The sequence below is a fragment of the Corvus moneduloides genome, chromosome 18 (genome assembly GCF_009650955.1).
Source record: "Corvus moneduloides isolate bCorMon1 chromosome 18, bCorMon1.pri, whole genome shotgun sequence".
NCBI lineage: Eukaryota > Metazoa > Chordata > Aves > Passeriformes > Corvidae > Corvus > Corvus moneduloides.
Window position 1 is genome coordinate 10,117,491 of NC_045493.1, and position 21,019 is coordinate 10,138,509.

Sequence of the window (21,019 nt, forward strand, 5' to 3'; positions counted from 1 at the left end):
GAAGTCCATCATGGGAACAGCTGCTGCTCCATCACTTGACCCAATGGACATGTTAAGCACAGATAACCACAAAACATCTTCAACTGAGACTTCTCAAGCACAGAACATGGCCTAAAATACCTCCACCTGCTGAACTTTTCTCCCAGGGCACGGAGGGTGAGTGGAGAGCACCAAGACAGGCAGGAGAACACGCTGCTCCTGCTCCACACCACCTGCCTGAAGAGATGCCATAGCATTTGTTCTCCTCACTGAGGGTGCTCAGGAAATCTCCAACTGCTGAAGGCTCAGATCTGACTCACAGAGAACACTCTGAAGGAAGAGCTTTTTTTTCATGCAAGGGATTTTCTTCTCCAAAGATCAGTAACAAGGAGCTGCTTCTGAACCCATTCCAGCTGTTCCCGGCGTGATCACAAACTGCCCAAGGCCTGTCTGAACACTGTTCTTCCATCTTCTCCCTACAAAACACTATTCCATGTGTCTTCCACTCACATCAGGCACTGCTTGATGGCAGTAAATTGACCAAACACCAGCTGTAAGTTAATACAATAATTCCTTCACCCATTTTAACCCATTTGATGATGAGAGCAGAGGATTTATTTGCCATGGCTGTGTAACCCTAAGTGCACACACCTTCCTTTACTTCCAGGTCTCTCTGCTCTTACTGCCTCCTCCTCCTCCTCTTCCTCCCAGGCACAGCACAACAGCCCCGTGCTCCCACATCCCCCAGGACATGGACAGCACACAATCCATACTGCCTCCCCTTATGTGCCAGGGATTTATTAGTCTCCACCATGAATCACTAAACCAAATACTACATTCTTCCAAGCTTCATTCAAGCTCCAGATTTTGCTGAAGTTACATTTTAAGAACACCTGTGCCCTGCAGCACAAATCCTGTGGTATCCTGAGGAAAGTCCTCTACAAAAAGCTACTTTCCCCATGCTCAAGTAGCTCCCTAAAAACGCCGTTTCCTTTCAGTGCAGTAAACACGTGCTGGCTGCATGAACAACTCACCACTGCTGAAAAGACAGGAACAATAGTGGGAACTTGGCTGTCTCCCAGCATCAGCAACACGGACAACAGCTTGGGAAAGCAGGAACTGAGTCAAAACAACTTTAGATCAAAATATTAAGAGGGAGGCAGTGAAGTTACCTCTGCTTTGTGTGTATAAATGAGGATTAACAATTCTCTTTAGCCTCGTGCCACAGAATGGCCTGGGTTGAAAGGGACCTTAAAGATCATCCAGTTGCACCCCCTGCCATGGGCAGGGACACCTTCCACTGTCCCAGGGTGCTCCAAGCCCCATTCAACCTGGCCTTAGACACATGCAGGGATGGGCAGCCACAGCTTCTCTGGGCACCCTGTGCCAGGGCCTCACCATCCTCACAGGGAAGAACTTTTTCAGAAGCATATTCACAATTCCAGACTTAAAATAAGGGGAAGGAGAGCAGGCACAGTCAGCCCCACTTCCAGCTGCTCTAAGCCTGGAACGACACAGTCGCTACAAAAAACTTATCACGTCTACAAACGATTACATCTTACTCAATGAAACCCTTATTGCCACAAGTTAACCTAGAATGTGCTATTCCATGTGAGCATTTTATGGTAAATTAAACTTAATACCACACCTCATTAGAACAAACTGCCTTGCACTGAGCACGTGTCCTTGGGCTGGGAGCGGGGATGTGGCTGCGGGCCAGCAGCGCTCCATGGTGGAACAGCACTCCCTCGTGTTCCCGCTGGGAATGGGGCTCCTCGGCCAGGCTGACCTGTCTGCCTGCTCTCAGCAATGCCACAGACACCACAGCTCCTCTTCTACAGCAGCAGCTGGGAACTGGGGAAATTGCCTTTCCAGATTTTCCTGTGCAAGGACGTCATTTACCCAGGTTCTCCGAAAGGTTACTCGGGTATCTGCTGACACCAGGGGCAGATACACCTGGCCACCACCTGGGTGGGAGGGGTTTTAACTCTTTGGAAGAAACATCCACATCCCCACCACCAAAACCAAATCCCACAAGGGAAGAGCAGCACAGTCAGTCCACAGGGACTTTGCAGAAGTGCAAAGAGAGGGAAGGCACACCACACCTGCACAGAGCCCCCTCCCTCCCTCAGAGCAGGATGACCCCTGCTCGGGGCAGGATGACCATCACCCGTGGCTGCAGGCAGATGGTTTCAGTTTCCTTCCATCACCAACCCAACTCCTCCCACAGTGACACGTCAGGACAGTGGTTATTAACCAGCTGCTGCTTCCTTCAGAGTCACCTGACAAAACATATCAAAACTACTCTTAAAAGGTAGCAACCAAAATCTTGTCAAAACAAACTCTAAATCTTTCTTCTTCCTTAAATACCCCAATTTTCTTTTGATTTTGCAATTGTTCTTTCATGACTGTCAATAAAGAATAAGGTCTTTTTAAACCATCTCAGTGCTGCAGAGGAACGTTTTATTTAAAACAAGCCATTTGCTTTGAGTGCTTTCAGGATGTAGCATTTCTTTGCTGTTTGAAAAATGACAAGTGCCAGCCTGGGAAGAAACAACTCATCAGGACTGGTACCAGCATGGGCAGGAGACGCACCACCACATCCATTCCAGAAGGCCAAACTGAGCTGTGAATCAGAGCAAGAATTGCTGACAACTGAGATGGCCAAGGGCAGGAACAGAACCAACTGAGAGCAGTCCAGTAGTGGTTGTATCCACCAGGAAGCCAAAAAACTGGTTCTTGGACAACGGGCATTGGAACAGGAAACCCCAGTGCTGTGGCTGCACACCTGGCACAACCAGTCTGACCCTGTGACTGATGCAAGACCACTGAGCTGCACTTAAAGAACTTCCTGTGCAAGCCAGGCCTAAAGACGTCTTGTATCAGCTGCAGCAGAGCTCCTCACCAGCTGGAAAAGGGGTGATGGATACCCCATGCACCCTGGAAAATACTCAAATACATACAAGCTGTGGGAAAAAAAGTTTCACTGGACACAAAGACACTTCTCAGAAACCCAGAGCTGCCACCCACACACAGGATGCAGACATGTGGTGGTCACACCATTGCACACGGACTGGGGCAGACCACAGACCCTGCTGTGCTCAGAAAATACTGTTTGTCACAGTAAGACACATCCTGTCCAAAGATCAGGAGAGCAATCGGCAAGGAATTAGCAGAGAGCTGACACTGAGCGGGTCCAGTGATGTCCCACAACTCCACCACTGTAGGAGTAAAGCAAATACACAGCAGAGGAGATGCAACCCATCAGTAACTCCATAGAGTAGCTCTAAAAGCCGATTTTTGCTATAATATTGTTTAATTAAGAGTTGTAGCTTCTTCAGGTACATGTGCCTAATGAATAAGGCATCTTAGCTCCCCAAGACAGATTAAGTAACACTTGACAACCAACCCCAACATCTCTGGTTACTCCTGACTGTAAGTAGAGATAAGTATCCCCTTAGTAGCCTCCAGCTGCAACAGCAGCACAAAAAGTGACAGAAGGCACAATTGTGTATGTCCCTTAAATTTCTTTTAACATCATGAATATCACAACTGTCATTCCAACATTTTCTTGCAGTAAATCAGGAAGTGTGCATGAATTAAAGTGCCTAAGGAATTGTCCAAGACCTCTAAAAGACAATGTACAACCAGAAAATACAACATTCTGTTCTGTTACAGCCTAGAACTGCACAATACCAGAGCCCACCATCCCAGGCATCTTCTGGACTGATCCAAAGTTTGGGTTGGTTTGGGATTTTTCCCTGGCCTTATGGAAAATCCCATGTCAAAGCAAGAGCAGGGAGAGAGCTCTTTCACACTTCTCACACTGACAAACCACGAAGAACATCCACCCCCTCATCACACTAATGACTAATTTTTTAGTTTGCAATTTAAAGGAAGCTTGTCTCTTAAAAATACAGCTGGTCAAAAAAAACCTTAATTAATGTCCAAGCACTTCCATGTTTCACACTACTACAGTCTCCAACAGCAAAAGGTTTTTAATAAAATGCCCAGTTCCTCAAGCACAGTTTTCTCTCCCAGCAGCAAGAAATTTGCAGTGGGCAATCTCACCTCACAACTGATCAAAGGACATACAGGCAAGGATTGTAAAATTAAACACAAAATGAGGGGAGGAAACTCTTTGCTACAGTTTTAAAACATAGTAGCAAACAGCTAACATGAAAAGGTTTGGTGTCAGTGCTGATTACACGCTGAATTGACAGCTGAAAAAATTAAGATCAATGCAAACTACAACAAGCAAATGAAAACTGATCTTTGATGAGTACAGGAGAAATTAAAGCATTAATTAATTAGTTCAAAGCAATACCGTATTTATTCATAAAGGCTTTCTAGCTCAAATGTGATGGTTTCAGACACACAGCAGTCCCCGTGCAAAGCTGGCAGGGCAGCACAGTCAGAGCCTGCTAAAAAGAGCTTTTCATGACAGACAGCCCTGAGGAGTGCTGGAAGAGGAAGTGCTCACCGAGACATCGAAACCCATGAAGAGGCAAATTAAAAACAAGTAAGGAACTGTAAAATCACACACTTCTAAAGCCATGGGCACAGCTGTTTTCCTAGAATAGCAGGCAGTGGCTGTACCAGCAGCAGGGCAGGAGGGTCCTGGGGCAGCAGCTCTGGAGCCAGGGAGAGCTTTTACACAAAGAGGGAAGAATATTCCTAATTCACACTAAACGAAACTAAACTAAACTACAACTCCCATGGCTCGGTATAAACAAGGAAGAAATGCTGATTCCTAAAAGGGTTTTCCAAGGCACATTCGGGTAGTCTACAGCTTTAAGTATTAGAGATAAAACAGCCCTTCTCACCCAAAATAAATCCCCAGTTTCATGTTACTACTCAGAAAGGAACTGCTGAGGAAAGCCTTCAGCATACATGAACACTCCCAGGATTTCTGCAAGCAGTAGAAACAGCCAGCTCTGGGAGAGCACACTGACATTCCAGAGCACACTTACCCACAGATACTGCAGGAACTTCAGCAGACGTGGACAGTAATAATACTCCATTTTTCACAGCTCCCAGTTAACGCCAACCCATCCCTGTTCCAGGCAGCTCCCGGCTCTCCCCGCCTCCAGCACCAGTTAAAAGCAGAGTGGAGCAATTAAAAGCACCATGAATAATGTACCGAGTGTGTCTGGCCCCACGTCACCACGAGCTGGGGCTCCTCAGGAGCAGTCGCTGAGCTACCGGCAGCACGTGACTTAACCACTTGTTATTGAGCAGCCCACTGCTCCCAACTCCGTAATCTCGAGTGGGTTAGGCTGGAATTAGTGACAGGACTTTGGGTTTTGCAGTAAAGGCCCTCCAGAAGGAAAAGGAAGCTCTAAATCCCCTCGGTTACGAAACGCTCTGAACGCCGGCGGGGCTGCTCGCTGACCTTGTTTTTGGTGATGTACAGGAAAGACAAAAACCCACACATGTAACAAGAGGAGCTGCTGTTTTTATGTTCTCTGAATATAAAAATGTCTTTTGTGAACGAGAAGAAATAGACACAACCAAGTGGCTTTTTATACACCCCTGGAATGTTCCCAGGGAACGAAAACTGCCAAAAAAGGAAGAAAGCCCAGGCAGAGCTTTACCCACCCCCGGGTCGTCCTCCTCGGGCTGGGTCTAAAATAGAGAGTGGTGGAGTTGTTGGACATCAGCAGCGGGTGGTTTGTGAACAGCAAAAATGGGAATTGTAACACTGCTTTTTTTATTTATGTCCTTTTTTTGATAGGAAAAGGAAAGATAAGTGACAGGACTCATCCAGGCAGGGCCCCTACACCCCGTCCCCTCCCAGCACTGCTGCAGCTCTCACTCTTCCCAGGGAGGGACAAGGTGGAGGTGACACAAAACAGCTTCCAAGATACTGCAGCCTCCTCTCCTTGAAATTTTGGTACTTTAAGGAAACTACCCCTCACTTTTCTAATCATCACCTATGAATTCCAGTAGAGCTAATAAGGTATTTTGATCTTCTCCCAGGTTGAGTCAGTTTTTGGGGTAGCAGAACAACTCAAGAAGGAACAAACTCCAATATTAGAGGCTGTACACAATCCAGAAAAAGAGAAGGTGTGGTTTTCCGTGGGCAGGAGACAGCCCCTGTCATGGGCAGAACTGAAAACAACTGGTGAACTGTGACAAGCCAAACCATAAATTCATCTGCACATATTTATAAAATATTTATCTTCTCTCCCTTGCACTTCATTTCCAAGATATTTTAAGAGTCAGCTCATGATTTTCTTCAACAAACCCTTCTCCACCCACACATCACAGTCTCATATGAATGCATCTTTCTGTGGAGACCATTAGAGAGATTTTCCTCCCTAAAGGACAAAAAACCCCCGGAGTTTAACAAAAAAAAATAAATACTATGTTGAGAGCCTTCAAAATAATTCCTGCCTACACCAGTTCTAGTAGCAGTGCTCTGTTCCAACTCCCCAAAGCAGCAGTTTGGGTTATAACCCACAGCTGCACTAAAGCTGCTCCATTTCCAGCTGAAGGTGCAGCTCCTCCAGCCCCACGGCACAACCACAGTTACTTCATTTGGAGGATGAGTCCCAGCACACATTCCTCAGGTCTTAATTCCCAACATCCTTATCAGTCTGGATGACTCAATCAGGAATCCAGGCTTGTGACCCTACGTCAGCTCTGATGGAATCACACAATTTATGGAAACATCTCCAGAGCTCCGTGGTCGCCCCTGGATGTGCAGGTGCGGGGCCTTCCCGGGCAGCACCGGGTGGGAACAGCCCCATGTCCCCATGTTGGGGCTGTTCCCACTTGGAACCAGCCCAGAGAGGGTTTGATTGCCCACCTGTCCCTTCACCCGCATTCCAGGTCTAAAGGAAAAGATCCCTACAAGAGCCCAAGTTCCTGAGCCTGCTGCAGGCTCTGAGATTTGCAGCTGAGTTGGTGGGAAAAACCCCTCGCTGTCCAAAGCACAAAACTTCATTTTTATACCTACTTTGTGCTGCAGCAGAGCTAAAAGAGAGGGAAGTACCAGCCATAGCAAAACCACAGATGATGACAGTCTAGCAGTGATGCTGGAATCTTTATAAAAGCCTTACTCTGTTTTTTTAATCAATACAAACTCAAAATAGCTCAACAGTGCTATCTAGGTGAGTGTTAAAATCTCCCAAGTATCATCCTTTCCAATTTCAAACACCAATCCCATACTGCCACTTGTATTTTGTAATGGTTTGATTTCAAAGTCATCCTATGTAATGTTAATTACAAGCAGATTCTCTGGAATATAATCACAAAGAAATTACTTCTCCAGAGGTAAAATGATACTACTGCACCTTGCTTCCATTTGGAATTGTGTTTATTCATAAGAACCTAGTTCATCAGCTGTCCTGGAAAATGCCACTCAAGCAGTTGTTTATTATCACAGACAGATGTGGAATAATGCAACGAATGGATATTCTTGTAAATTCATTTGTCAGATATAAAAGGGTATCAATATCAGTTCCTCACGCTGCTTTAGTGGTGAATGTGAATCGAAGGGAATCGTTTATTCTACAACAAGACTTGTCACTTTGAGCACCAAGTCTCACTTGAACAATACCAATATCCTCACTGACCAGGAAGATGGACTGGAGAATATTTTTTGTCACTATGCCACAAGGAAAAACAAGTAACTTCCCAACTCCACAGACCAGAAACCACCCAAAGCAAAGAGCAGCACGATGTTACGTTACCGTCTACTCCCCCTTTACAGCTGCACCAAGGGAAACACAAACTGCGTTTGGATTCTGAGGAAATACGGGATTTAACTGTTCCTCCCGTGGCTCTTTCCTGACCCCTCGTGTCTGTCCAGCTCACACAGCTCAGGTGTGTCTCCAGCAGAGGGGAGTGTTGGAACGCGCTGACAGAACTGCGACTCCGCACCCAAAGTCTGTGTTTTCTCCAAAGAAAACAAAGGCAGAGCCTTGGTGCAGAAGAAATAGTTTGGTTTTACATAATCCTCTGCAGTACCTGTGTGGCGATTTGGAAAACATCAGTGTGGTGAGTTTTCCACCTCCTGAGCACAGGTGAAAAGTCCCTTCTATGCACACACACTTCCCTTACTCACACTTTACACCCAGGAGGACCAGGCTGCCCTTTGGCTCCCATGGCACTGCACAACAAACACACCCCGAGGAGCCTTTCCAAAGCAACACAAAGGAGCAGAGCGCTCGGATCCTACTGAATTCCACACATGTGAGTTTTCTCTTTTCATGGAACTGGTTCCACCTTTCCCACCCTCCTTTCCTGTCTCAGACTACGCTCGGTGAAGTTGAAGGATTATTCTGAGTAACCTCTCAATTAACAACGAAGCTGGAGAATAACAGTTGTATTTATCTGAGTACAGCACCCAAACAGTTCCTTTTTCCCAGCACTACTTCCCACTGCCCTTCTGTCTCACATTTCCTACCTGGCCAACACCACCTTTACATATTTGCACCGTAAGCTGATGGCACATAACTTTTAGGGGTTGGATAAATGCCCATTCTGTCAATAACCCAAATTCCCCAAGATGAACCTGAAGTCCATGCTAAGAATGGGAAAGACAAAGGGACATTAGTCCTTGGATACCTTCCATGAAGCTTAAAGACTAGAACTGAAGGACAATCTGAGCCCATTTCCATAACTCCAATTAGGAAACTTGTTTATAAAGTCCTTACAGGTTTAGGTGCTCTCTTTTTCTTTGCTAGAAGGAAAAAAAACCCACTGAGTTTCTTTTCTTTTTTATATTTTTGTGTGTTCTCTGCTAAAGGGCTGCAGCAGCAGTGAGCCATGACAGAACAGGGCAGAGCAGCACCTCACTGCAGAGTGTGCTGGCAGAGACAGGACTGGGGAGGTGTCACCTTGGGACAGTCTGTGGGACAACATCCTTCAGTCTCCACTTTCCAAATCCTTTATTTCCCTCAGAAAAAGTTGATATTTCATTTACTGTATGTCTTTTGGAACATCCAGACCTTTGTTTTGTATTTCAGAACAACAGCTGGATATAGGATGCTATTTCACAACATAAAAGTTCTCTGAGAGCTAAAGTCAGGATATCCTTCTGAAACTGAGGAGAACAACACCCAACAACTTCAAGCAGGAATTCACCCCAACAGTTTGTGTGGTTAGAGACAAATCAAACCACCCAAAATGTCAGCTGTGATCCTTCACAGAAACACTTCTCTGTGTGTTGCCTACAGAAAGAAAATTAAACCCATCATTTCTCAGGCCGGGACACAGTTCTATTTGTCTGCACAAGCTCAGAAAACAACAAAAACCATAATGCTCTAGAGCCATCTTGAGTTCAGGATGAAAATTCTTCACTCAGAAAGCAAACTGAACAAGCTGCAAGGCTGAGGCTTTGTGTTGGAAGCTTTGGCAGGGAGCAGTGGGGTGGAATCCCAGGGAGGGGCAGCCTCGCCAGTTCAACCCCCCAGCAAGCGCTTCTCTGCTTGGCACACACATCCTTCTGCCACAGCCCTTTGCAAAAAGGAAAACAGAGCTGCAGCTCCCTGATCCCTCCCCAAACCCCTCCTCCAGGGTCACATACCATCCCAAAATCTGCTCTTCTCTCCTTGTAGAAACTGTGGCGGCTCCTCTGCGCAGACACCGAGGAGAAGTCTGTTCCCTCTGTTTTGTCTGAGCTCTGCTTGCTCCACTCTTTCCTGGAAGCCTGTAAAATATAGTTATGAATGTAATTAAATCTACATGCATATGCACATACAGATATAGATAGACAGATAGATAGATAGATAGATAGATATGCAAAATGCCTTTTTGAAAAAAAAGCCTAGGAAACTCAAAGCTGAAAACACAAAATGGAAAAACATGATAGCCATGAACTACTAAAGATCTACACTTTAATCACAGAATTATACAACCATTAAGGTCTTTTCCAACCAAATCCAACCTCTGGATTTCATTCATATGTCACTGTGTTAAGAGAATCTCCTGCCTCTCACAAAAGTCAGAACAGCAGTGGAGTTCACAGACAAATGGAAGGCCATTCAACCAGTGAAAATAAAAATAAATTTTGCTTCCTTCAGATAAAGACAAAAAACAAAGAGAAGTCCAAAAAGATCACTGCCAACAACTTGTAAAATAAACCGAAATTAATTCTTTTCAAGTAAATATAAAATGGCAGAGTTAACAATTTAACCTCCCAGGTTCACAGCACTAAAAAAAATAATGAGCACACTTTTAAAAGCTTTTTCAAGCTCTCCACAGAAACATCAATAAGTATTTCTAGACCTGAAGCAAAAATCAGGTCATCACTACAACAGATGTTGCTCAAGAAAAGAGAACCCAAAAGGAAATGAACTCCAGTGAAAAGTATGGCTCTGCTGCCTTGCTGCAGAGTGCTGAAAAGCGGTACAAGGACCCAATAAAATCTTTAATAAAGAAAAGTTCAGTTTCAGTTACATGAAACACTCGGATACCATTTGGAAATACCTTTTTATCCTCATGGAAGAATGGTTCTGACTGAGCCATCTTGTGTTTCCACACGTTATCCACACTTTCCAAGGGGAAGCTTGGCCTGGATCGATGCAGGTCCTTCCTTGCCCTCACCTCCTGCATGAGGGGCAGACTGTCCCTTCCTTGGCGGCATTTTTCCGAGTAGGACCGTCTGAGATCGGCGGGTGCAGTCCCAAACCCAGACATGTAGCTCTTCCAATCGGTTTTACTTTTGAAAGAGTCACCCTCACACATCTTATTTGTGCTCTCTTTGCTTCTCAGTGTAGAGCTCCCCACTATGTTTTTGCTCCAATCACCCTCTGGAGACGCCTCCAAGAACTGTTCTTTTGTCACCAACCTCTTCTGCAGGAGCCCATCATCTGCCTTTAGGGACAACTTGGAGGCCAGATTGACTTCCAGCCTCTGCTCTGCACTCACTGCATTTATGGGCTGTACCTTATCAGTTACAAATTTTGCACCCTGATTTCTGGAGACCAAGTTCACTTCCTCATCCTCATCAACGATGAAAGTTTTCTTCCTAGCGAATTCCACAGGTGAATTTACAAACTTCTCTGGAAAAATGCTGCTGGGGTTTCCCCAGTAAGGAGGGCTGACCTTTCTGTCTTTGGACTTCTGCTTATCGAACTCAGGGCTCTGTAATTCCAGTTTCTCTTTGCTCTTTTCATTTAGGGTTAGTTTCTCTGGCCTGGGCTGCTCTTCTGCACGTTCACCTGGTTTGTTATTAACAGAATAATGATCTGATGCACTCCTCCACTCATTCCAGCTATAGGTAAGAGTCATCCTATCAGACACATTTCTTTTGTTCTTTGATTTCTCCCTACCCAATGAGCCAAAATCTTCAAAGAGCTTATCTTGAACTTTACTGGCCTTCGCTGATTCCTCTTTATATTCTGCCATAAGCGCATCGATATCGAGAATTTGGGATCTGTACCCATCCTCAGCCTTCCTTCCAGGCAAATCAGAATTACTGTCACTCCTTTTTTGGGGGCCCGGTTCAGTGTCCTTATGCACCTGCGCGGAACGCGGCGGGGACCGGGCTTCATGGTAAGAGGAGATTTTCCTTCTGCCACTCTTGAGATCAGCTGCAGCTGTACTTTCCAGATCCTGCTTTAACAGGAAAGCATCAACATCTATAATTTTCTCTTTAGAATGATCCAGACCTTTTTCGTGATGCTGTTGGTTATCTTTCCTAGACACGTGAAAATTACCAAATGCGACGTTTTTGGAGAAAATGGTATCTTTTTCATCTTCTTTGACCCAATCCTTGCTAATATGCACTTTCCGTGAGTCTTCTCTACCAGTTGAACTTGTCACATTTTTATTTGGTTGCTGCAATAAAGGTTTGGACCTTCCAGGAAAAACATGGTCCAGATTAATTGCTGCTCCCTCACTTGAACCAGAAACCGTATTAATTTCACTTGCACTGGAAGCACCAACAAAGCTTTTCTCTTTTTTGATACCAGGAATCTGGTAAGTCACTGCAAAATAAGTTGCCTTTGGCTCAAAGACAGAACTCTGATGTTTTGTGTAATCATCAGGACTGCCAAGAACAGCTTGGTTTGCCTCACTCCCTTCCACCCCTTCTTTGATTTTTTTGCTCCTCTTTTTAAGTGAAATTTCAGCCAATTGCAATGAATCTGTCCGGCTCAGCCTCTTGATATTTTCGGGAGTGAGCCACACAACTTCTTCCACCTTGAGTGACTCCTGAGGCAAGGTCTTCCTCCTCCACCTTTCAGAAATCTTCAAGTCAGAAACGCTACTTCTGCTTCTCCTGACCTTCTCTTCTGGATCTGCTCCTCGGAGTTTCTCGCTGTTTTCAGGAGCTGTACAAGCCAGGCTGAAGTCTTGCTCTTTGCAATTTAAGTCCAGACTTTTCCTTAACCCAAAGGCTCCAGATTCCTCTTTAGTAACGTTCAGTCCTTTTGTATCAGCCTGGTGACTACTGGAAGATTTTAAAAATTGCCCACTTGCAAGTACTGAAGCCTGAGCTCCATGTTTATTGACACTTGTGGAAATCACTTCACGATCCAAGTTGGTTCGGAATTCATGGATGTCTGTCCCACCTGCTCTGAAACTCCTTTTCTCAGAAGAGCATTTCACAACATTAATCCTCTCTGATTTATCTACGGAAGAGACTTCACTCTTATCACCTTTAGTTTCAGCATGTACCTTGTTGACTTTTTCATTCATTCCCAAACCTTTACTTTTGTTTGTGGAATAAGGTATTTTCTCAGCTATGAACAGTGGCTCAGGATCACTTTTATCAGAGTCTCTTTTCTGCTCAGGTAAAGTGCATTCACTGGAGGGAAAATCAGCAGGTTCTCTCAACACAGCCTTGCTCGTGAGAACTTTTGCCTCTCTGGCTTCTGAAGTAACATGATCTTCTTTCAAGTACAGAGTGTGACTACTTGCCCTAACCGACTGTCCTGGGGGTATAACATCCTCATCAGTTTTATTCTCTTTCACAGACGATTTTCTAGCTCTGAGTGTCATGGCCTTTTTCTCAGGAGCCATTGTGATGACTTCACTAAGAGCCCTTTCACCACATGTCTGAAAGATTTCATACCTGGGCTCTATTCTTTGGTAAATTTGAGAATCTTCTGCGTTTTTGGGAGCAGGTTTTTCACTTTTCTCAACTGATGATTTTTCTAAGACAATTCCTGGACTCATTTTCCTGTCTTCACTTGAACAAGCTGGTTTTGGACTTTTCTCTACATGTGCTGGATGTTTTGATGGATCAGGTTGCTTGTGATGCTCCTTTGCAGCAGCGGTTTCCTCCCCTTCTCCCATCCACGAGCGTCTGCTGTGCCCCGAAACCACCAGGTCCTGCTTTGCCTCAGGCTCCTGGTTCCTTTTTGGTGCAGGATCAGCCCCAGAATGCTCAGCAACAACGTTGTGCTTCTGGACATTGTGCTCAAACAGGGTGGCCCGGACAGTTTTAATGAAGGGCTTTTCCAGAAGTGCTGGGTTTAATTTCTTTTCAAAATTGCTTGTGAACGAGACAGAACTCTCACTCTGCTGTGAGAAATGCTGACCATCTCCCAAAAAACTTCCTTTCCTCTCCAGCTGATCGGGTTTATTGGTTATCTTTAAAACTTGCCGGGATTTCCAAGGCTTCCCAGGAGCAAATGCCTCGGTGAAATCTGTGCCATGGGCGAGCTTCAGCTCCTTACTCTGGAACAACAAAATCCAACAGTTAACTGTGTTTATTTAAGAGATGCGTAATAAAGTGTATTTTAAAACCTATTTGCACCTACTTTGTGCAATAGAGCCTGTACAACTCAAACACATCCACATTCCCTGAACACAAACTCCACTGACACCAAGGTAACCTAAGGGAATGTGTAGCTGCAGCTCCTGAATCTTGATTTTAACAGAATTATCTCACTAATGACCAGTTACGTGGTCAGAAACTGCAAGGAACATGAAGATCTAAGTACATATCACAGCTGGAGCTGCTCAGCTATGAGAAATGTTAAGCTGAGCCAAAGTAAAAAGGAAAGATGGAAATTAATATTTATTACCAATGCTTCACTATCACCTACTCACAGGAAATACAAGCAGCATCCTAAAAGATGGTATTTTTAATAGCACTTGCTGAAAAAGTACAGCATGCAAATAATAAAGGGAATCAAAGAATACTAGAGGTCTTGCAAGAGTTCCATCAAGTTTTAAAATTTAAAACTCAAAGCTGACTTAAGATTGTCTTAAAAAAAAGCTAAACAACATCAGAAAATTAACACTAAAGGCATTTATAAATATATATTTTTAAGCCTGAGCTATATTCTTCTAGGAATTTCTTTAACCCTACTTTCTTGTCAGATTCTGAAAACAGCACTTCCATTAATGACAGATTTTGTTTTTAAAACAAATTACTCTTCTTGAAAATAACACCAAACTACAAAAACTTTGCACCTGTAGCTTCTCCTTACCACATATTCCTATCTTGGACAGGAAAAAAGCCATGAAAACTCACTACAAACACCCTTAAACTACATTAAATCTCCTCTACTAAGAACTGTCACCAGAAAAGTTCTGTTTTGCAACACTGAAGTGTTGCTTAGAAACAGAGAGAGCCTAAGCTTCCACAGCAAATCCCCATTTTCCCTGGAACACTTTGTTGTCTAAACTGCTCAGGTAAATGTTGTTGAGGAGACTGACAAAGGTCCAGGCTTGTGATTTATCAGGAGCTGGGACTTGGATGCAGGAAAGCACAATCCTAATGCTCTGCTTGGAGAAAATAAAGAAAAATTGCTGCATGAACCCACCACAGCCACAGGCGATTCACTGTGGGGTTTCATGTACTAGAAACCCCTTAAAAATAGCACCCAAAATACTTCTCCCTCTCTACCACTCCTGCACTGAACAGTGCGCACAATGAGCTTGACAAACTCAGCAGACACAATACTCCTGCACTTTTATCTGCAAGTCCTAAAGACAGACTCACACCAGCAAATCCACCGGGATTGTGGCAGCCCTAATGCTCTCCACACCCATCTAAAAGTCACTGATTGATGAAGCCACACACAACAGGACCTTCTCCTTGCAGAGCCAGCTGGAACCCACCAGCTGCTGCCACTTCCTTACTTTTGGATTTTCCTGCAGGTCGTGGATCGAGTCAGCTCCAGTCTCACCAGGTTTCTCAGGCTTTGCTTCACTGCCTGACGTTGGACTTGAAAACCTAAAACAAAGGACTGGTGTTACTTCTTCAGCCCAGTTGATCAGTGAGCAGGATCACTTCCTGCCAGAGCAGACTGGTAGAAATTATCCAACAAATCACATTTCCTAAAGGAGAAACATCACTATTTCATAGTAAATGGCTGTATTTGCTGGTTAAATTGTATCTAGACCAAAGGAACTCCCCAAAAATTGGTAGTCATGCAGCTTATTTGATAATAGAGAATTTAGAGATGTATAACATACTATAATATCTCTTGTTGACAGCTACATGCAAAGGTCACAATATTGACAGTGTTATTATTTTTTTTTTCAGCTGTCGTCAGACTAGATTAAATTTTCTCTTTTTTGGATTTAAAAAAAGCAGGAGAATAGCTTAAGAATAATAGCATAAAACCCCCACATTTAGTGGAAGCAAAATGATCAGCTTTTTCATTGGACTGAGAGAGCAAGTTTTGCTGAACAACATGAAGGCAAGAGGATTAAACAGAATTTCTCTGTAACCTACATCTTGGTTAAGTCTGCAGACAGTGGCCGTGATTGCAGCGACCGGCGCACATTTCCTGCCTTAACGTCAGCATTTTCTGTTGTCAGCTCCTTGATCCTCTGCTGGATGGTCACACACCTGTTTTCCTTCTCAGCAGCTGCTGGGAGAAGCTCTGTATCCACTGTGGCACTGGGATTTTCCGAAGTAAACAAACTGATGTGTTTTTTAACACTACCTCTTAAGATATTATTCTCTTTTTCCAAGGAAGCTGCAGGACTTTCACAGCCCAGGAACACGTACGTTTCCTTCTGATCCGGTCTTTTCCCCCCCTTATTAGTTCTGCTTTCACTGGTTGTTTCAGGGCTTCTTTCAGGACCATGCAAGTTAATAATTATTTCTGGTTTTGTCTCAATTTGTTCACTTTTAGATTTAAGTTTTGTTTCCCAGGTGTATTTCCCATTATTTAGGATGCCAATGTCCTGACTACTGCATTTCAGATTTGTTTTAGAAGAACTGCTTTTATTAAATTCAGTTTCTTCATGTTTTGGCCCCGTTTCAGACTGATCATGACTCCCCACATCAGTAAAAGCAATTATGGATACATTCTCCTTGCTTTCATGGGATGAACCAGCCTTCTTGCAAGAAGAAAGATCTTTATGTTCAAACTTAGCTGTCAGGTCCATGGACAAAGGCCTTGGTTTTCTAACCCCGGATTTCTCCGTAGGAGATTTTTCCTCAGAAGCTTCCACAGTGTGATGCTTTTGATCTCGTAAGGATTCCAGAAAAATAGCAGACACTGGTCTATGTTTTGCCCTGTGCTGGACATCAGCAGAGAAATCAACTTTATTGTTGAGATTATTTGCATCATCATTGTTCTTCTCCACTGGATGAAGTTCATGAGCATCTTTCTTTTCACCGGTTTTGAGGGAGTTCCAGGAGACTGGCCTGAGACTGGAAGAAAACGACATCTGCCTGTGGACAGACCCCTCAGGATTCCTGGGTGTCTCTGCTGGTTTCACAGAGCCCTGGAGGTCCTTGGTTTGCAGAGCAGTAAATCCCCTGCGGTCCTGAGCCCTTTTCTCCTGGGCCAGGCTGACCTTGGCCTGCTCGGGGCCCGCTGGCTCGAACAGAATGACTGTGTTGGCACTGGGCCCCGTGTAGAAAGTCACATTTGTCACCATGTCACTGTCAGCCTGATTTTCAGTGTCAACGGCTTTCTGATCCACTAAGGGAGGGACAGTCCCACTCAACACCTTCACAGAGGACGTCTCCTCAGTGGCTTTTCTCACCGTGCTGCTGGATCTGAACGCTGGGACGGGCGGTTTGACATTTGCAAAAGCATCTGAGGATTTCTCTTTACAAAAAGGCTTTGGGAAAAGTCTCGGTCTTGATCCCACCGAGGGCATCGTTGCAGATCTCAAGGAATTCCCAAATTTCTTGTTCTCTTCAAGAGTCAGTGATGCTGAGGCCTCCTTTGCCTTGTTGCTGGCCTCTGAAAGCACACTGACATAAACACGCTGTGCCTTCTCCTCAGCCCTGAGCTCAGCTAGGTCAGGGACTGCCGTCAAAGACGCCAAAGCAGAATTTATTTCTACTCTTGTTGCCATAGTTGGAACTACACATTCAACAGAACTGAAAAACTCCAGCAAGGAAAAAGAATCTGCAAAAAAAAGAGAGAAAAATGCAAGTATTGATGTAGAGTCAGCATGAACATCAAATAACATCATTCTCACATAAATTCACAAAGAAGTAAACTCAGATTAAGGTGCCTTTCAGATATGCTGATCCCAGAGTGTATCTCACTAAAAGACATAGCATTCCTTCTCTAAGAAACAGCAACACCATTATTTACTGACTTGGCCTAACAACCAAATACAATGGAAATAAACATATCCTACAAATTTCCACCCTCCCACTTACCATAATTTGTTGCTGCAACCAATCCATAGGGCCTGAACCTTTTTTCATAATGACAACAAGAGCTTGGTCACCAAGGGCACATTAAGGACAGGGAATGTGATCACTGCAGAGACACTGTCCAGACCTCACCCTGCAAATAAACAAAATATTCAGACTCAGGTGTGGCACATATCCAGAGCTACACAGGCAATGCCATGGGAGACAAAATTCCAGAGCATTCTAAGGAAAAAAAGCTGGTTCCCAAGCAAAAAAGCACCTCGTGTAACTGTAAAAAGCAGAAGAATGTTTATTCTTCAAAGAGCCATTAAAGAATCAACAAGAAATTACCACTTAAAGGTGTAATTGAAAGGTGAAAGGGGAATAACTTGTACTGCACACCAGACACACCAAATCTGAAGGGTTAAAACCACACTTAGGTAAGACTGTTTGCATATTCAAGTGCTGTCAATCACTGGTTAAACACAGAGCTCTGCATTACTGTAATCTCAATTACTGCAATTTACTTTCTATTGTAAAGCTCTTTTCTGGGGCAGCAGTCTGTGAAGTGCTACCTAAGCAGCTGACCTGCAAACGGCTGATTTTCCATCAAAATGGGACTTTTACCATGACAAAGCAGTTTTCCCAGTATCTCGCCAGCAAAGGCAGGAGAAGAGCTTTGGCTTTAATTATATTCTTACTGCAGAGAAGTGGGAAAACCAGCAGTAATTAGAATTTCAGCTACAAGAAGTAACCTGAATTTTCTCCCTAACAGAAGTATATTTAAACTCGTAGCAGATGCAGGCAGCTATGTAAAGTTAGATTATTTTTTCCTTCAAAAGCTGTCATACTCTTCCTTTTTAGAAAACGCACACTGCACTTCATAGCCAGGGGCCCAAATTTGTGTTGCCACCTTCTTGTCTCTTTTGGGCAGCCTTTGAAGGGGCAGTTTTGGACTCCTCTCACGGGACCTATTTTGGTGTGAATTTACCATGCAAATAAACTTATTTGTAGATTGCATGGAGTACGGAGCTTCCTGCTTGTGATTATTAAAAAACCCCAACCAGGATCTTGCCTTCCTGAGTCTGCAGAAGTGGTTATTTCACCTTCAGCTTCCCTTGACCAGACTTAGCCCACACTGGCACCGAAATTGCAGGGATTTATTTTTGTCCCTGCTTGTGCTCCCTCTCTCAGGCAGGAGAACGAACTCCACTCACCTTGTCCGTTCCCTTTCATCTTCCAATCCACTCGGGAGTTCTGTCTCAACCACTTATCCCTGATGCCATTCCTCCCCTCCCAAGTCCGTGACCTCCTCTCTCTGAAATAGCCACTAACCCAATCAGCTTATCCACATCAATCTGCCCCTTCCACCATCTCACAGATCTCCATGAAATCTTCCTCCCTCTCCCAACTCCTTGTTCTAAGAAATGCCATCAAAATCCGATTAAAATGCTCTCACATTCCAAGGATGCAAAGGTTTGGGAGGCGCTCTAAAAGGAAACTTGCTGGAATGAGGCTGATGCTCACAGGCAACATTGCAAAGGGAAAAATTCAGCTGTGAAAACAGCATCTGTCTTGCAGTAGCTGAGAATCAACTCTCTCCTACCATTCTGTAGTCCCTGTTTCTCTGGAAAAGAAGAAGGGGGCACAGCACTTCTTAAATGGACTAAAACTTGATCCTCAATGGAACGCGGGGCAGTGAATTTACAATGCAGGACCTAATCCTTGGTAACAGAGTACAACTCACTTCTCCAGCCAACATTCCTAACACAAAACTTACCCCTTCCTTAGTTTCATTACACTCCAGCTTTACAGGACCCCATTTTCCCCTACATAATCTACCCAAGTCAGTTTTCATGTTTTAAATTCAAATACCCTACAATAAATACTTGGCCCCAAACAGACAAGTATTTGAAAAAGAACAAAATATTTAGGGGAAAAAATAATCACCCAACTTTCAAAGTGATAAAGCTCCTTGATACAAATACACTTGATAAAGAGGAATCATGTTATCAATGCCAAGTGTAACATACACTAGACACTGTGTCTCAGTTTTGAAACACATATCTTGGTTTAGATAAATGTGTTTCCTTCTTAATAAAATATCTCTAGTCCAGTTGGCAACATACAAAATTCTGGGCAATTTATAAAGATGAACTGTAAATTAAACTGCAGGAGGATTTCAGACGCTATTAATATTTAGTAATACTACTGTAATCGTACTGCTACAGTTGTAAATCCCTCACCATCAGCTACATCGTGTTATTCCCTCCCTGACCTCCTCTGCCCAGGGACAGTCAGCCGAGCTGCCCGTGCTGCCCCTGCACCCCCATCCCGTGTGACAGAGCCCTCAAACCACTTTGTCCCCAGCTGTGGGCACTTTGTCCCCAGTTGTGGGCACCTTGTCCCCAGCTGTGGGCACTGTTTCTCTCCACGCCCCCCAAGCAGTGCCCATGCTCCCCTCAGCTGTGGTGGATGCATTCTGCACACAAATGAAATTATAAATGGTACTGAAGTGTCTCTTGACATCCTCCTGCTTTTATCAGAAAGGCTGGCACACGAAGACCTGGCTCTTCCCTGCTGCTCTTCTTCCTCAGCTTCCAAACACCTGCGACTGGGATTTTTCCTGGGCCAAGCTGAGCCACCACAGGGTGTCACAGAGATGCACACACAAACACCGCTCCAGGCCCCTTCAAATCTTAATGCCCTCAGGTGTTGCTTGCATTTTTAATTAAAAGATCCATCATTACAAAGATTGTTAACATTGCTCATAAGAAATCAAAATGGATTATTCACTTTGCAGGGTTATTTTTGCAGAAAATCATTCGGGAAGGGCTTCACCCCAAACACACCCTCGCTTTGGCACTTGCCCACCCACCACACACACAACTATTATTTACATCACTGCTAATTCCTTTAAGCCTATTAAGGCAACAGCCTGCAGATAATTTTTCCACCGTGAATCACGTGACTATTGCCAACTTCCCCGCTCAGAAACAAGAACGTTCCAAATGACACAAAGCAAAATCATCTATAATCTGGCCCTGAACCTCGCAGCAGATAAACAAGTCCATCTGTCTTCTCTAAGGGTGGAAAGCATAAAAATTCCACAAAGAAAATCTCTCTGCTATTAAAAAACCCAAACAAACAAAAACCAAAACCATGTTTATGACATGGAAATCAAGCAGAAAGCCCGGCTCCAGCAGCGAATACCCACTAAAAATACTCCATAGAAAATCACCAAATAAACACAAAGTTTTTCTTTTTTATATACAACTTTATCTGCAAATCTGCTTCCAGTATAAAAAAATTACTCCCTTATTGTGCAAATAGAGGAAAAAGTTTGTATAACTACATGTATCAGCAGCTCCTGAAAACATGGCTTTGTCCATGACTGTGGTTGGGAGGTTGGGACTGGATGATCTCTACGGATTCTTCCAACCCAAGCCAGTCTGGGATTCCATGATTCTATACATTCCCCTGGCCTGCAGCTTTTCCCTGGCACAAGCAGCCACA

At 44.2% G+C, this 21,019-nt stretch overlaps 1 protein-coding gene across 6 annotated transcripts in view; it reads right to left on the bottom strand.

Annotated features, from left to right (window-relative positions):
* Positions 1 to 21,019, bottom strand: part of KIAA1671 (KIAA1671 ortholog) — a 65,808-nt gene that overhangs the window by 27,685 nt on the left and 17,104 nt on the right. For 4 of the 6 annotated variants that reach the window (XM_032127507.1, XM_032127508.1, XM_032127505.1 and 1 more), the window contains 5 exons: positions 17,528 to 17,657; positions 15,629 to 17,267; positions 15,031 to 15,124; positions 10,420 to 13,617; positions 9,518 to 9,640 (listed from right to left, as the gene is read on the bottom strand). In XM_032127507.1, the coding sequence (XP_031983398.1) occupies positions 9,518 to 9,640; positions 10,420 to 13,617; positions 15,031 to 15,124; positions 15,629 to 17,214 (5,001 nt within the window). In that variant the 5' untranslated portion in view covers positions 17,215 to 17,267; positions 17,528 to 17,657. Of the gene's footprint in view, positions 1 to 4,952; positions 5,264 to 9,517; positions 9,641 to 10,419; positions 13,618 to 15,030; positions 15,125 to 15,628; positions 17,268 to 17,527; positions 17,658 to 21,019 lie in introns of those variants that run through there. The other 2 variants (XM_032127511.1, XM_032127514.1) reach the window with 2 other exon arrangements.